Source organism: Somniosus microcephalus, chromosome 9 (assembly GCF_052327205.1).
Source record: "Somniosus microcephalus isolate GS21.2 chromosome 9, FLI_Smic_1.0, whole genome shotgun sequence".
NCBI classification, from domain to species: domain Eukaryota; kingdom Metazoa; phylum Chordata; class Chondrichthyes; order Squaliformes; family Somniosidae; genus Somniosus; species Somniosus microcephalus.
Genome location: NC_140995.1, coordinates 226,505,236 through 226,521,096, shown reverse-complemented (window position 1 = coordinate 226,521,096; position 15,861 = coordinate 226,505,236). Strand labels below are relative to the sequence as shown.

The window sequence follows — 15,861 nt, the reverse complement described above, 5'->3', positions numbered from 1 at the left end:
TTCCGTGCCTTACGCTGCCCCAGTCTCAGCGCCTCTGGCCCCGACTTCTGTCCGGCTCCTTTCCCCGGCCGTGGTCGAGTTCTCCGCCCTTATATCCTCTGTTTTTTTTTTAAATTTTCTCCCCTACTCACAGTCAACGTGGCCGACTTGCTGCTCGTCGCTGATCGGCTTACCCACCACCGTGATAGAAGGGATGATCACTGCCTGTTGCTGATGGAAGACTTCGTGTCAGAATTCTTCCTTTGCTCTGCAGACCCGAGTCTTTTCTCAGCAGAATGATGAGGGCGGATGCCTCCTCTCGACGCCCATTAAACTGCCTTGGATGTATCTCTGTCGCAGGGTAAGATCGTACTCGTCGTCACTGTTAAGTCTGTGTGTTATATTGAGAATTACTACACAGACCACAAGAGTAAACTTTAACAGGTCTTTACTAGTTGAAGGTCAGGGCGGAACTGCCCAATAAATCATTACACAGCACTTATATACCGGTGTGGTCACCACCGGTATTACAGTATACAGCAGCCAAGATAAAGTAGTGCTACCTTAAAATAGTTCTCTTAAAGGTGGAACGGTTACATACACTACACACAGGCCCCAGACTATCAGTGAGCTCTAGGGACACGGCTCATACCACAGGCCCCAGGCTGTCAGTGAGCTCTATGGACACGGCTAGTACCACAGGCCCCAGGCTGTCAGTAACTCTGTGGACACAGATATGTGAAGAGAAAAAGATTGGTGAAGTCAAGCGTAGGTCCCTTGCAGTCAGAATCAGGGGAACTTATAATGGGGAGCAAAGAAATGGCAGATCAACTAAATACATATTTTGGTTCTGTCTTCACAAAGGAGGACACAAATAACCTCCCAGAGATGCCGGGGAACATAGGGTCTGATGAAAGGGTGGAACTGAAAGAAATCAGTATTTGTAGGGAAATGGTGTTAGGAAAATTGATGGGACTGAAGGCCGATAAATCCCCAGGGCCTGATAATCTACATCCTAGGGTACTTAAGGAAGTGGCCCTAGAAATAGTAGATGCATTGCTGGTCCTCTTCCAGAACTCGATAGACTCTGGAACAGTACCCATGGATTAGAGGGTAGCTAATGTTACCCCACTATTTAAAAAAGGTGGTAGAGAAAAAGCGGGGAATTATAGACCGGTAAGCCTGACATCGGTAGTGGAGAAAATGCTAGAGTCCATTATAAAAGATGTAATAGCAGAGCACTTGGAAAGCAGTGACTGGATCGGACAAAGTCAACATGGATTTACAAAAGGTAAATCATGCTTAACTAATCTACTGGAATTTTTTGAGGATGCAACTGGTAAAATGGATAAGGGAGAACCAGTGGATGTGGTGTATTTGGACTTTCAGAAGGCTTTCGATAAGGTCCCGCATAAGAGATTAGCGTGCAAAATTAAGGCACATGGGATTGGGTGCAGGGTATTGACTTGGATAGAGAACTGGTTGGCGGACAGAAAGCAAAGAGTTGGAATAAACGGGTCATTTTCCGAGTGGCAGGCGGTGACTAGTGGGGTACCGCAAGGATCAGTCCTAGGACCCCAGCTGTTCACAATATATATTAATGATCTGGACGAGGGAATTGGATGTAATATCTCCAAATTTGCAGGTGACACAAAGCTGGGTGGGAGGGTATGCTGTGAGGAGGATGTCGTGAAACTCCAGTACGATTTGGACAGGTTGGGTGACTGGGCAGAAACATGGCAAATGCACTATAATGTGGATAAAAGTGAGGTTATCCACTTTGGTGGTAAAAACAGGAAGGCAGATTATTATTTGAATGGCAATAGATTGGGAGAAGGGGAAGTGCAAAGAGACCTGGGTGTTCTTGTGCACCAGTCGCTGAAGGTAAGCATGCAGGTGCAGCAGGCGGTTAAGAAGGCAAATGGTATGTTGGCCTTCGTAGCAAGAGGGTTCGAGTACAGGAACAAGGATGTCTTGCGGCAGTTGTACAGGGCCTTGGTGAGACCGCACCTTGAGTATTGTGTGCAGTTTTGGTCACCTTACCTGAGGAAGGACGTTCTTGCCATGGAAGGAGTGCAGCGAAGATTCACCAGGCTGATACCTGGGATGGCAGGAATGACGTATGAGGAGAGATTGTGTCGATTGGGCTTATACTCACTGGAGTTTAGAAGATTGAGAGGGGATCTCATCGAAACCTATAAAATTCTGTCAGGCCTGGACAGACTAGATGCAGGAAGGATGTTTCTAATGGCCGGGGAGTCCAGAACCAGGGGTCATTGTCTAAGGATAAGGGGTAAGCCATTTAGGACTGAAATGAGGAGGAATTTCTTCACCCAGAGAGTGGTGAACCTGTGGAATTCTCTGCCACAGAGGGCAGTGGAGGCCAGTTCATTAAATATATTCAAGAAGGAGTTGGATATATTTCTTGAGGCTAAAGGGATCAAGGGATATGGGGAGAAGGCAGGGACAGGGTACTGAATTTGGATGCTCAGCCATGATCTCATTGAATGGCGGAGCAGGCTCGAAGGGCCGAATGGCCTACTCCTGCTCCTATCTTCTATGTATCTTCTATGTTTCTATGGCTAGCACCACAGGCTCCAGGCTGTCAGTAACTCATGGGCATGGCTAGTACCACATGCCCCAGGCTGTCAGTGAGCTCTATGGACACGACTAGTAGCACAGGCCCCAGGCTGTCGGTAACTCTGTGGACACGACCAGTACCACAGGCCCCAGCCTGTCAGTAACTCTGTGGGCACAGCTCGTACCACAGGCCCCAGGTTTTCGGTGAGCTCTATGGTCACGGCTAGTACCACAGGCCCCAAGCTGTCAGTGAGCTTTATGGACATGACTAGTACCACAGGCCCCGGGCTGTCAGTAACTCTGTGGACACGACTAGTACCACAGGCCCCAGCCTGTCAGTAACTCTGTGGGCACAGCTCGTACCACAGGCCCCAGGCTTTCAGTGAGCTCTATGGTCACGGCTAGTACCACAGGCCCCAGGCTGTCAGTGAGCTCTATGGACACGACTAGTCAAATTGAAACACCTCAATAAAGTGTGGCCACTTCCAGCATAGAACAGTTTAATTGCTTGGGAACAGGCAAAATAATGGCCATCTCTTCAGCAACTATGACTTGTTAGTACTCCATTTACTTGTGTGAAAATTTGTGAGACCTACATTGAGTGGCAGGGTTGCCATAACTCAACTCCTCCAGTCAATAAAATGCTGCCTGTGTCCAGGAATGCCATCCCATGTCATTATTCCTTTATAACTTTCATAGAATCAGTGGATGTGCCAATACAGAAGCCAGGCCATTCAGCCCATCGAGCCTGTGTTTGTGTTTTTCTCTGCAAGAGCTAGTCCAATCCCACTCTCTGTGTAGTTCTTTGCCGCTGATGAGGCCTTCCATGGCTGATCAACCTTCCTACTGTCAATCTCTTCTTTCATTGCTTCACCAGGAGCGAATAGCAAAAGCTCATGGCTCCCAGTGTGGATTCTGCACCCCTGGAATTGTCATGTCTGTGTACACTTTATTACGGAACAATCCGGAGCCCACAATGGAAGAAATCGAAGGCAGCCTCCAAGGTAAAGTATGTTCATCGTGACTCAGTGACGAGGCTCTTGAGCTGCCTTGCCCAGTAAAAGGCTCAGGAGAGTGAGAGAATGTGTTAAATCAGGGCACTGACACATGCTCCATGGAGAAACAAACTAATTAATGAAACAATCGGGATAGAATTAAACACACTGGTACCTGTCAGAGGGATTAAAATTAAAGTAAAGAGGGATATAGAATTTGGATTGGGACAATGAAGGGCCAGGGAGAAATAATACTTAGGAAAGATTATCCACGGGTAAAGGGAAAGCTGGAGAATCTCATGATTTCTTGATAATATGGTACACTGTAGCTTTCTGTACAATGTATTGGCCCAGGAATTTGGGTCCCAATGCGTGAGTACGCACTGGGTATTCACACGTAGGCCCAACGAAAGTGCCGGTTTCGTGCATGCACTGCGCATGCGCGGGAAACGGGCACGTCCGTTCATATGAAAGAAGGGGTTGACAGGTGGAACGCGTGCGCCGGAGAGGCAGCGCGTGCGCATCAAACTTACGTTTCTTTTGCAGGTTTCTCCGGGAGGGTAAGTCTCTAGCTGTTACACTTTTAAAAAGCAGGCGCAAGGCCTGCTTTTAACAAGGTAAGTGGTGAATTAACTAAAATTAAAACATTTTTTCCACAGATTTATTATTTTTAAATACTTTAAAGAAAGGTAAGTTTATTTTTAGCCCTGTTAAAAAATGTAATTCATTTTTCAAAAATTTAAATTATTGTTTAAAATAGTTATTTCCTGTAATTTATATTTATTTTAAAAATATAGGGCTAGAAATTCAGTAGGCTTTGCGCCCAGTTTTCGCCCAAAGAGAGCTTTTGCGCCACTTGCTGAGCTTTTGCCGATATTCAGCGCTGCGGTAATGGCGGCGTTAGCCAGTAGCGCTGCGCCACCACCGATGACGTCATCGGTGTGCGCAGTGCCCCGCTACCGCCCCGCTACCGGCCCGACCGCCATATTTAGTTGCGGCCGCCTCTTCCGCAGCGGCCGCAAACAGCGATCAGAAAACGGGGCCGTCCTGTAGCCTTAGTGGGGCGCTTTAAGGTGGAGGTGCGGCCGGCCGCTTTTTCGGCGGCCGCCTGCAGTACCGCGGCCTGCAGTACCGCAGCCTGCCGCTCCGCAGCGGGTGGCGCAGCGGCGCCTAGAGCGCTGAAATTCAGTTTCAGCGCCCCGAGCGGGGGCGGGCACACCCTGGAATAGTGCCCGGTTCCGACTTGGGGCGCAAAAACTGAATATCTGACGGGCGCAACTGGCTCTGCGCTCAGCGCTAACTTTTGGGCGCACGCCAGCTGGCGGGCCCAAAGTGAATTTCTAGGCCATAATTTTTTTTAAATTTATTTGAAGTTTTAGTGATGTTTTGGGGCTTATAGTATTTATAGGTTTGACAGCTCTTCCTGTCAAACTTATGAATGAAGCATTCCCTGCTGCCATTGGCTCTCCATAGCCCACGTGATCCCAGGGGACGCATCAAACTAACTGCGCCCCTGGGATACGCAAGCACTGCGCGCCGGCAGTTGGAGGAGGCCCAGGATCAGAATCCCACGCGGGCCCACAGCTCAATGGCCGGCGCGCAAGGTAAGTGCAGGTCAGGGGCTTGCACCCGCGGGAAGCCCCCGACCCGAATTTCTGGGCCATTATAATTTTCTTTGTCTGTATCATGATGTGTAGTATTAGCCAGGTGAAACATAGACTAGAAGAGCATATGGCTCGAGAAAGATACGGGATGCTAACAAATGAGAAGAAATTGATTAGATTGGGCCTATACTCTCTGGAGTTTCGAAGAATGAGAGGTGATCTCATTGAAACATATCAGAGTTTGAGGGGGATTGACAGGGTAGATGCTGAGAGGTTGTTCCCCCTGGCTGGAGAGTCTAGAACTAGGAGGCATAGTCTCAGGATAAGGGGTCGGCCATGTAAGACTGAGATGAGGAGGAATTTCTTCACTCAGCGGGTTGTGAATCTTTGTAATTCTCTATCCCAAAGGGCTGTGCATGCTGAGTCTTTGAGTATATTTAAGGCTAAGATAGATAGATTTTTGGACTCTAGGGGAATCAAGGGATATGGGGATCGGGCAGGAAAGTGCAGTTGAGGTCGATGATCAGCCATGATCTTATTGAATGGCAGAGCAGGCTCGAGGGGCCATATGGCCTACTCCTGCTCCTAATTCTTATGTTCTTATTAAATGGGAACCTTAGGTAAGCCTATGAGGGGTCACCAGGGCTGTTGGAGATTAAAGCTGATAAGTAGTAAAGGAAACCATGTTCTTGGATTACTTAAGTAGTTTAAAAACCCTTAAACTGAAAGACTGACATATGAAACAACATAATACTGACATTAACAAGAGGACATCTACCCATGGGAATCATGCATGGTGGGAAATGGTGTCCAATGTGGGGCGGCATCCTTGGCACCGTATCATGTCCATGTGTTTTGTGATTACTCAAGCTGTGATATTATGGCCCAGAAAGTCAGTTGTTAGCGCCTGCCGCTAGCACCTTAGGAGGGCGAGAAGTGGGGCGCGATGCGGCTAGCACCCGGGCGCGGCGTGAACTGCGCCTCTCCCGAACTTCAGACAAGAATTAGCGACGGCGCAGAACCACAGCGCCCGCTCGGGTGCGCGTGCAGATCCTGACGTCATTTCATGGTGCAACGCCCTTGGTGCGCCCCAAACCAGAACTTCACTGGCGCCCCCCTACTTTGCGCCTGGCGCTCCCAGCGACTGGTTGAGTGGAACGGCTCACAGTCGCTGTGGGGAGCTGGGGGCGCTATTTAAAGGGGACTCTTCCTGCATTCTTTGTGGCAGCCATTTTGTTCCACTCCTTCTGTGTGAGAGAGAGAGATTTGGAGAGAGACAAAGGGAGAGAGCTTTCTGCTTTAACCCAGCGCTCGCACAGGTACTTCTGGCTTCAGGCCAGAGCTTTGCAGTTGGATTTAACTTTCAGTGCCATAGCCTTGAGTCGCCACATATAATGGGGGCTGCAATGGGTGGAAATGTTGAGTTTCTGCATTGCATTGAAAGGGCTCAGAGACGCCGAGAGAGAGTGCCAATCATGGCCAGACAGAGAAGGGCCAACAGGCGTCGGCACAGGAGGCCTTACCCACCCAGGGTATACCGCCAGCAGTTCTCATACCTCAACATGTCTGAGGAGCAGTGTATTTGGAGGCTGCGATTCAGAAAGGAGGTGGTCACTAAGACCTGCCACCTGCTTCAGAGAGATCTGCAGCCACAGCTGAGGAGCAGGACGTCTGTGTCAGTGGCAGTGAAGGTGACAGTGGCTCTCAACTTCTATGCCACCGGCTCCTTCCAATCCGCTACTGGGGACATTGCTAATGTCTCCCAGTTCGCGGTGCATTGCTGCATCCACCAGGTGATGAATGCCCTCTTCAGAAGGAGACGTCAGTACATTTCCTTCCCCATGACCCCGGACAAGCAGCAAGAGCGCGCAATGGGATTTGCAAGAATAGTGGGCTTCCCCATGGTCCAGGGCGCCATTGACTGCATGCATGTGGCTTTGTGGGCGCCTCTAGAGAATGCCGAGGATTACCGCAACCGGAAGGGGTTCCATTCGCTGAACGTCCAGTTGGTGTGTGACCACAGGCAGCTCATACTAGCTGTCAATGCCCGCTTTCCAGGCAGCAGCCACGATGCCTTCATCCTGCGCCAGACTTCTGTGGCAGACATTTTCGAAGCCCCGGCTCAGCCAGGAGGCTGGCTTATCGGGGACAAGGGCTATCCTTTGTGCACCTGGCTGATGACCCCGCTCCGTGTGCCCACCACCCCTGCTGAAGAACAAAACAATGACAGCCATCAAGTGACCAGAAACATCATTGAGCACACAATCGGCGTGCTGAAGCAACGGTTCCGCTGTCTGGACCATTCCGGGGGAGCCCTACAGTACTCGCGAGTATCCCATTTCGTTGTAGTGTGCTGCATGCTGCACAGCCTGGCAACCTCAGGACTCAGCCACTGCCAGCAGACATTGGAGGACCACCAGAGGAGGAGGAGGAGGAGGAGGAGGAGCACCAAGACGGGAGGGAGGCACAAAATGCAAGGGCCGTCTGTCAGCGGCTTATTGCAAGTTGGTCCTAGGTCCCCTCTCAGGGAATGGCTTGTGCCATTGAAAGAACATGAATGGAGCCGCTCCGCAAACCCTCAGCCGGTCAAGGCAACAAACAGTTCAAAGTGCAAACATGGACAATCTGAATGAAGACAAATTTTTATTTGACAAACTCTGTGCCCTTCCCGCATGACAAACAAAAACAGAGAAACCCCCCAAAAAACAGTCAGACACATAACTGGCTCTCACAACCAGGAGAAAATGAAAAAAACAGTTAAACAAAAATGACCATGTACCTCGACCTTTAAAAAAAAATACATAACATCCTCGGCCTTCATATAAAAAAAAATAACATCCTCGGCATTCATATAAAAAAAACATAACATCCTCGGCCTTCATAAAAAACAAACATAACATCCTCGGCCTTCATAAAAAACAAACATAACATCCTCGGCCTTCATATAAAAAAAAACATTTGGCCACACCTTCTACTTTTTCGCCTGCGAGGGTGATCCGCCTCGCTTTCGCGATTGGCCCCTTCCCGCCCTGCAGCTCCTCCTCAATGGGACCCCAGTGGCTGCAGCAAGGCTGGGGGAAGGCTGCTGAGGGTCAGATGGTGAGTTGCCAGTTGCCCTTGGGGGATGGCCTGGACCAGCTCTGGGCCTGGAGGGCCCGGCTGCTGACTGCTCCAACTCTGCTTGGGCGGCAGCAGTCTGTCCTACGGGTGGTGGCAGCTGCAGTGGAGGAGTGACAGTGTTGGCAGCAGGAATGCTGTCAACCTGACAGAGCACAGGCACTCCCTGGTCGGCCGATACACTGGCACTCGCACGGGCCAGCACTGAAGCATGCGCAGCAATCTGCTGAAGCACAGACTGCTGGGCTGCTGCGGCGCGGCAAGGGCCCCGGCGATTCCTGGCCGATCCAGCGAGGGTGGCAGCAGCTAGTGCCCGTGTGGCCCTGATCTGTGTCTGCATCAGACCAGCCAGTGAATGCATGGCACGACTAAGCACTTGGCTGGAAGCCGCATGTGATGCAGCGAAGTCCTGCTGACTCCTAGCCTGTGCTGCCCCGAAGTCCTGCAGACTCCTGGCCTGTGCTGCACTGAATTCCTGCAGACTCCTGGCCTGTGCTGCCCCAAATTCCTGAACACTCCTTGCCAGTGACTCTATGGAGTCAGGCATCCTTGCCACTGCAGCCATGAGCTCAGTGTGCCTGCGCTCAACCTGGGCGCCCATTTCAACAAGGAGCCGCACCTCCTCTGCGCTCACCATAGCAGGACTGGAGGCCGCACTCACCCTCCGGGGAGAAGGCCGGCAAACTTCCCCACCCCTCCCGCGTTGCTGCAGCCCGCTGGGCCCCGGAGCTTCACCCCCATCAGACCCTTCCCCCCTGCTCCCCTCCAGGGAAGACGTGTCCCCATCATGGCCATGGGCTGCCTCGGCTGAGGGTGGCACTGATGGGCCGGCTTCCTCTTCCTCCTCCTCGATTTCCAATTCAGACACAGTGCCAGCTTGAGGGCCCGCCTCCTGACCTGGCGATTCAGCATCTGAAAGCAGGGAGGCACAAGAGTTGCTTTAGAGTGAGGACAGGGCGGCAGCGAGGGAGGCATGAGTGCTGCTATGCACTGCATTGGTTCGAGAGTGGCAAAGGATGCTGGTGTGAGGCACAAGTGGAAAGAGAGAGGTCAAAAAGGTCATGACCTTACCATTGCTGTCCAGAACGGGGTCGGCATCTCCAGTGGCGATGGGGCCAATCAGCCGGCCTCCCATAATCCGCTCCACTCGCTGCTCCAGGTCGCTGAGCTCTTGAAGGTGAGGACGGCCTCCCCCGGTCCGTAGCTGTTGCCTGCGATTGTGGGCCAGCTTGCCCTGCAAGAGAAAGGACGGCCTCTAAGTACAGTGTCAAGCCCTTATCTCGCCTGCACTGCCTCCCATGGTGGAATAGCCCTGACAGTGTCAAGCCCTGATCTCGCCTGCATTGCCTCCCATGGTGGAATAGCCCTGACAGTGTCAAGCCCTGCTCTTGCCTGCACTGCCTCCCATGGTGGAATAGCCCTGACAGTGTCAAGCCCTGCTCTTGCCTGCAATGCCTCCCATGGTGAAATAGCCCTGACAGTGTCAAGCCCTGATCTCGCCTGCACTGCCTCCCATGGTGGAATAGCCCTGACAGTGTGTAAAGTGCTGAAGGTGCATGTGATTTTCATGAGAGTCCCATAGCTGTTGGATGAGGGCTGGGCATTGGGGCTTTCAGGACCCTTTGGCCGTAAAGTGAGGTGCACATGCAGGGATGAAGAGGGTGTTCGAAAGGATACTCACCCTGCCAACCCGAGTGAGGTCGTTGAACTTTTTTCTGCACTGCGAGGGTGTCCTGGCAACCATGCTGTTGGTGGTCACCCTGTTTGCCACCTCCCTCCAGGCTTTTCTGTACTCGCTGGGCAGCGGCCTCCTGCCACTATCAGGGAAGAGGATTGGTCGCCTGTGCTCCACTGCGCCAACCAGTAGCTTGAGGGCACCCTCGCTGAAGCGCTGAGCTCGCTCCCTGGCCTTCTCCATAGTGGTGGGCGTTGAACTCCTGAAGCAGCTCTGTTAAGGCCTTGATTCAGGGCAGCAGTGTGCAGGGCATGACAGCAAAACAAATCGACCCTCCCCCTTTAAGAGCTGACCGGCGCTAGCGTGTCTACCTTCAATCAACAACTCGCCGCACCTGCGCTGCGCCCGCACTCAGTGGTAGCGCCTCGGCTCGCCGGCTTAGCGCCTTATGATAGTCGTGCACCGCCTGCTTTAGCGCAGCAGCAACCTCTTGGGGCGATGCAACTCAATTTCGGCGAAGGTGGCGCTAAGTTGCGCCGGGCGCTAAATTTAGCGACCGCCCGGCTGTAGCGCCCGAAACGTGGCGATACTGAATTTCTAGGCCTATGTGTCTTAATAATCATGATGTGTTGCTTGACACGTATGCTTAGCAGACTTGTCGACGGGCTAATAACTTAGAGTTAGCGGCCCTGCTGCAGAAATAAGAAATAAGATTGAGTGAGGAGTCGGAGGTGCCCCCCGCCTCAAGACGAGGACCTTGAAGACAGCATGGGGGAAATTTGGTTGATTAGTGCCTCCCGTTAGCGCCCTAAGAGGGAAGAAAACAAAGCCCTAAGCAAAGCAACTAGCGCCCGGGCGCGGCGATGTTTGCGCCGCTCATGAAATTGACCAGACATTTTGCGGCGGCGCTAAACACTACCGCCATGATCTCCTGCGCCCACAGATCGTGACGTCAGTCGAGCGTGCAACGCCCCAGTAGCGCCCCAGACCGGATATTGAATGGCGCCCCCTGCCTTACCGCCTGCCGCTAGCAACGACAGATTGAGGGGAGCGTTTTGCAGTCGGGAAGGGACTGGGGCAGCGCTACTTAAAGGCGACCGCTTCCTGCCTTTTTTTGTCGGTGACATTTTTGCATCACGCATTCTGACAGAGAGAGAGAGATTTCGGGAAAGGTTCAACGCTGTGTGAGCGAGTTTTGCATACTGAGCAGCACTTTGCAGGTTCATTTTGATTTGACCTTCCTTGCATCGATTTAGAAGAGACTGTGGGGGCTGCGCTCTGAGCTCTTTCCTTGGGCCCCTCCATTGTTCTTTCCAGCAGATTTGATGTACAGGTCTCTCCAGGCCAAGATTCAAGGCTGCAATGAGCAGGGTGTGGATGGAGAGCAAGATCGACCCTCCCCTTTAAGAATTGGACGGCGCCAGTGTGTCTGTGTTCCATTGCTGACTGACATCACATGAACTTCACCAGCGCTCTGAGGTAGCGCCTCGCTCCTCGGCGTTAGCACCTTAAGAGAGGTGTGTAGCGCCTGATTTAGTGCTCCAATCACCTCCAGGGGTGATAAAAGCCAAGTTTGCAGTCGGAGGCAAGAATTAGCGCCAGGCGCTAAACTGTGCGCCCGGCCGATAATTGCGCCCCAAACGGGGCGATACTGAATTTCTCCCCCCAAGAGTTCTAACTGTAAATAAAACCTAGGCTCAACATCATTCTTTTCCCTAATTCTAACAGAGGAGAAATAAAACTATAGTCTAGCAAACGTAATATTAAACTGCAATCTAGGAAAGCTTAATACTGAAAAATAGTGAAAGGGGATTATATTTGATTATATTTCAACAAATAGCAAGAGTTCTTAATACGCATCCCCGCAGTCAGAGAGGAGACATAAGAGATAATGATGTAGACAGCTTCAAGTCTCAAACTGATCTTGCCTCCATTAGTTTGCAATAACATTTAGTTTGCAGTAACAGGATGCTTATGATCCGTTAGTCATGCTGAACCAGCAGTCAGTTGGTCTGAGTGCCTAACAGCAGGGTACTGTATGTTGCAGAAAAGCAGTTCCAGCAACAGCTTGGGTCATTTAACTCTTTCTACCCTAGTTCCTCTAAACACCTCCTAAACCTAAAGGGGAGAAATTCGGCATGTTAGCGCCTCCCGTTAGCGCCTGGGGGGGGGCACTAACGGGGCGTTAATGGGTTAGTGGTGGGGCGCGGCGAATCCAACGTCGCACGCGACATTCACCCGGGATTTAGCGCTGCTGATAACATCTAGCACCTACGCCTTTAGTGGCTGCCAGATCGTGACGTCAACGCGGGTGGAACATCCCGTTAACGGCCCAGATGCAAAATTGACTGCCGCCCCTTGCCTTAGCGCCTGGCGTTAACAACAGCAGGAAGAGGATGCGGAATGCAGTCGGATGGCCGCTGAAGGAGCGGTATTTAAAGAACATAAGAACCTAAGAAGTAGGAGCAGGAGTAGGCCATACGGCCCCTCGGGCCTGCTCCGCCATTCAATAGGATCATGGCTGATCCGAATCTAGACTCACGTCCACTTCCCTGCCCTCTCCCCGTAACCCCTAATTCCCTTATCTGCTAGGAAACTGTCTATCTCCGTTTTAAATTTATTTAATGTTGCAGCTTCCACAGCTCTCTGGGGTAGCAAATTCCATAGATTTACTACCCTCTGAGTGAAGAAGTTTCTCCTCATCTCAGTTTTGAAAGGGCAGCCCCTTATTCTAAGATTATGCCCCCTAGTTCTAGTCTCACCCATCAGTGGAAACATCCTCACCCATCCACCCGATCAAGCCCCCTCACAATCTTATATGTTTTGATAAGATCGCCTCTCATTCTTCTAAACTCCAATGAGTAGAGGCCCAACCTACTCAACCTTTCCTCATACGTCAACCCCCTCATCTTCGGAATCAACCGAGTGAACCTTCTCTGAACCGCCTTGAGAGCAAGTATATCTTTTCTTAAATATGGAAACCAAAACTGCACGCAGTATTCCAGGTGTGGCCTCACCAATACCCTGTATAACTGCAGCAAGACTTCCCTGTTTTTACACTCCATCCCCCTTGCAATAAAAGCCAAGATTCCATTGGCCTTCCTGATCACCTGCTGCACCTGCATACTAACTTTTTGTGTTTCATGCACCAGGACCCCCAGATCCCTTTGTACTGTAGCACTTTGCAGTTTCTCTCCATTTAGACAATAACTTGCTCTTTGATTTTTTCTGCCAAAGTGCATAACCTCACACTTTCCAATATTATATTCCATCTGCCAAATCTCTGCCCACTCACTTAGCCTGTCTATGTCCTTTTGCAGGTTTTTTATGTCCTCCTCACTCACTGCTTTCCCTCCCATCTTTGTATCGTCGGCAAACTTGGATATGTTGCACTCGGTCCCTTCCTCCAAACCGTTAATATAGATTGTAAAGAGTTGTGGTCCCAGGACTGACCCCTGCGGAACACCACTAACGCCCTAAGTGGTGTTTAACGCCCTAAGTGAGGTGATTAGCGCTCGATTTCACGCTCCAGTTCGCTCTTGGAGCGCAACAATCAATTTAGCGGGAGGTCAGAAGTATTAGCACCTGGCGCTAATCCTCCAACTTTTTAAAATTTAGCACCCCAACCGAGGCAATACCGAATTTCTAGCCCCTATTCTTACACAGGGGGCCCTTGAGCTGCCTTGCCCAATAGAAGAGTTTTAAAAATTTCTTTCACAGGATGTGGGCATCGGTGGCAAGGCTGGCATTTATTGCCCATCCCTAGTTGTCAATCATACCTCAACCTTCATATCAACGCAGAAGGTTTAATTCGCTGTCCTGTCCTCTCAGTGGGGGACCTTGTGCTTGAAGAGGGCACGCATTGGAGATCAAGCTGCCACCTCGTAGCGTCGATTCTCTGACTCACTCTTTCATCGAGTGAGGCTCCCCACATGGAGTGCGGATCAGAAATTTACCTTATAATACAATTCAGGTGCGAAGGGGTATCAATGAGGAGGTGCTGGGTCGCCAACGGTCTCGGAATGTCCTGGAGAACCAGCAATTAAAGATTAATTCGTTAATCCTCTAAATGCCTCTCCCAGCCCATCCCTTACTGTCTCTCCCAGCTCCATCCCTTACTGTCTCTCCCAGCCCATCCCTTACTGTCCCTCCCAGCCCATCCCTTACTGTCTCTCCCAGCCCATCCCTTACTGTCCCTCCCAGCCCATCCCTTACTGTCTCTCCCAGCTCCATCCCTTACTGTCTCTCCCAGCTCCATCCCTTACTGTCCCTCCCAGCCCATCCCTTACTGTCTCTCCCAGCTCCATCCCTTACTGTCTCTCCCAGCCCATCCCTTACTGTCTCTCCCAGCCCATCCCTTACTGTCTCTCCCAGCTCCATCCCTTACTGTCCCTCCCAGCTCCATCCCTTACTGTCCCTCCCAGCCCATCCCTTACTGTCCCTCCCAGCCCATCCCTTACTGTCTCTCCCAGCCCATCCCTTACTGTCTCTCCCAGCCCATCCCTTACTGTCTCTCCCAGCCCATCCCTTACTGTCTCTCCCAGCCCATCCCTTACTGTCCCTCCCAGCCCATCCCTTACTGTCTCTCCCAGCCCATCCCTTACTGTCTCTCCCAGCCCATCCCTTACTGTCTCTCCCAGCTCCATCCCTTACTGTCTCTCCCAGCCCATCCCTTACTGTCCCTCCCAGCCCATCCCTTACTGTCTCTCCAAGCCCATCGCTTACTGTCTCTCCCAGCCCATCCCTTACTGTCTCTCCCAGCCCATCCCTTACTGTCTCTCCCAGCCCATCCCTTACTGTCTCTCCCAGCCCATCCCTTACTGTCTCTCCCAGCCCATCCCTTACTGTCTCTCCCAGCTCCATCCCTTACTGTCTCTCCCAGCCCATCCCTTACTGTCTCTCCCAGCCCATCTCTCAATGTCTCCCCAGCCCCCGCGCCCCCCCCCCCCACCCCCCATTCAGTGTATCTCCCAGCCCCATCCCAGTTCAGGTCTTGAGTCTATCCCACATTGCAGCTCCACCCAAACATATTTGCTGGCTATCTAATCGGCTGTTTGTGGGCCTGTGGTCTGAGCAAATTGGCTGCTCTGTCCACCTATGTAATAACAATGAGTGATTCATTGCCTGTGATGTGCTTTGGGATGTCCTGGGAATGTGAAAGTGTTAAAGAAAGGTTCTTCTTTTGTTTTTCTTCTGCCTCTCAGGAGTTGACAGCGTTACGTAGAATTTATACAAACAGGTCATTCGGCCCAGCTGGCCTGTGCTGGTGTTTATGCTCCACACGAGCCTCCCCCCACTCTATTTACTTCAACTCACCCTATTGACATATCCTTCGATTCCTTTCTCCCTCATGTACTTACCTAGCCTCCCCTTCAATGTATCAATGCTATTCAGCTCAACCACGCCCTGTGGTAGCGAGTTCCACATTCTCACCACCTTCTGGTAAAGAAGTAAAAAATGTGTCAGCTGTGGCTCAGTTGGTAGCATTCTCAACTCTGATTCAAAAGGTTTGGGTTCAAGTCACGCTAGGCTGAGGGCTGAATTGTGCCGGCGCTCAGAGTGCGGGTTTGGAGGCGGGTCCACTGTCAAAATAGCAAAGGTTGACAGAGGGTAGGAAACCCGCTGTCAACCCGCCTCCACGCGAGTCTCCCAGGTGTCGGGTCTGTCTGCGCAGAACAGACCCGATACCAAGCACGAGGGAGGCAATTTATATCATTAAATGGCTTGTTAACAGCCAATTTAATGCTATTTTGAGCCCACCTTCTAATTTTACGTGCTTCCCCACGGGTTACCCGCTGCTCGGGGAGCACGACAGCTCACCCTGTCATGAGTCGAGTCTGCTTTGATTTATCTGATTACCTGACAGCTGCAGAAGTGGTTTAAAGGGTGCCATGTTGCAGCTGTTCGGTTT

The 15,861-nt window shown here is 51.4% G+C and overlaps 1 protein-coding gene across 4 annotated transcripts in view; it reads left to right on the top strand.

Annotated features, from left to right (window-relative positions):
- Window positions 1-15,861, top strand: part of xdh (xanthine dehydrogenase) — a 194,205-nt gene that overhangs the window by 60,766 nt on the left and 117,578 nt on the right. For all 4 annotated transcript variants that reach the window (XR_015079622.1, XM_085997953.1, XM_085997952.1 and 1 more), the window contains exon 6: window positions 3,437-3,563. Coding sequence is in view for 3 of the 4 variants with exons in the window: in XM_085997953.1 (XP_085854079.1) it covers window positions 3,437-3,563 (127 nt within the window). In the remaining variant the exon portion in view is untranslated. The remainder of the gene's footprint in view (window positions 1-3,436; window positions 3,564-15,861) is intronic.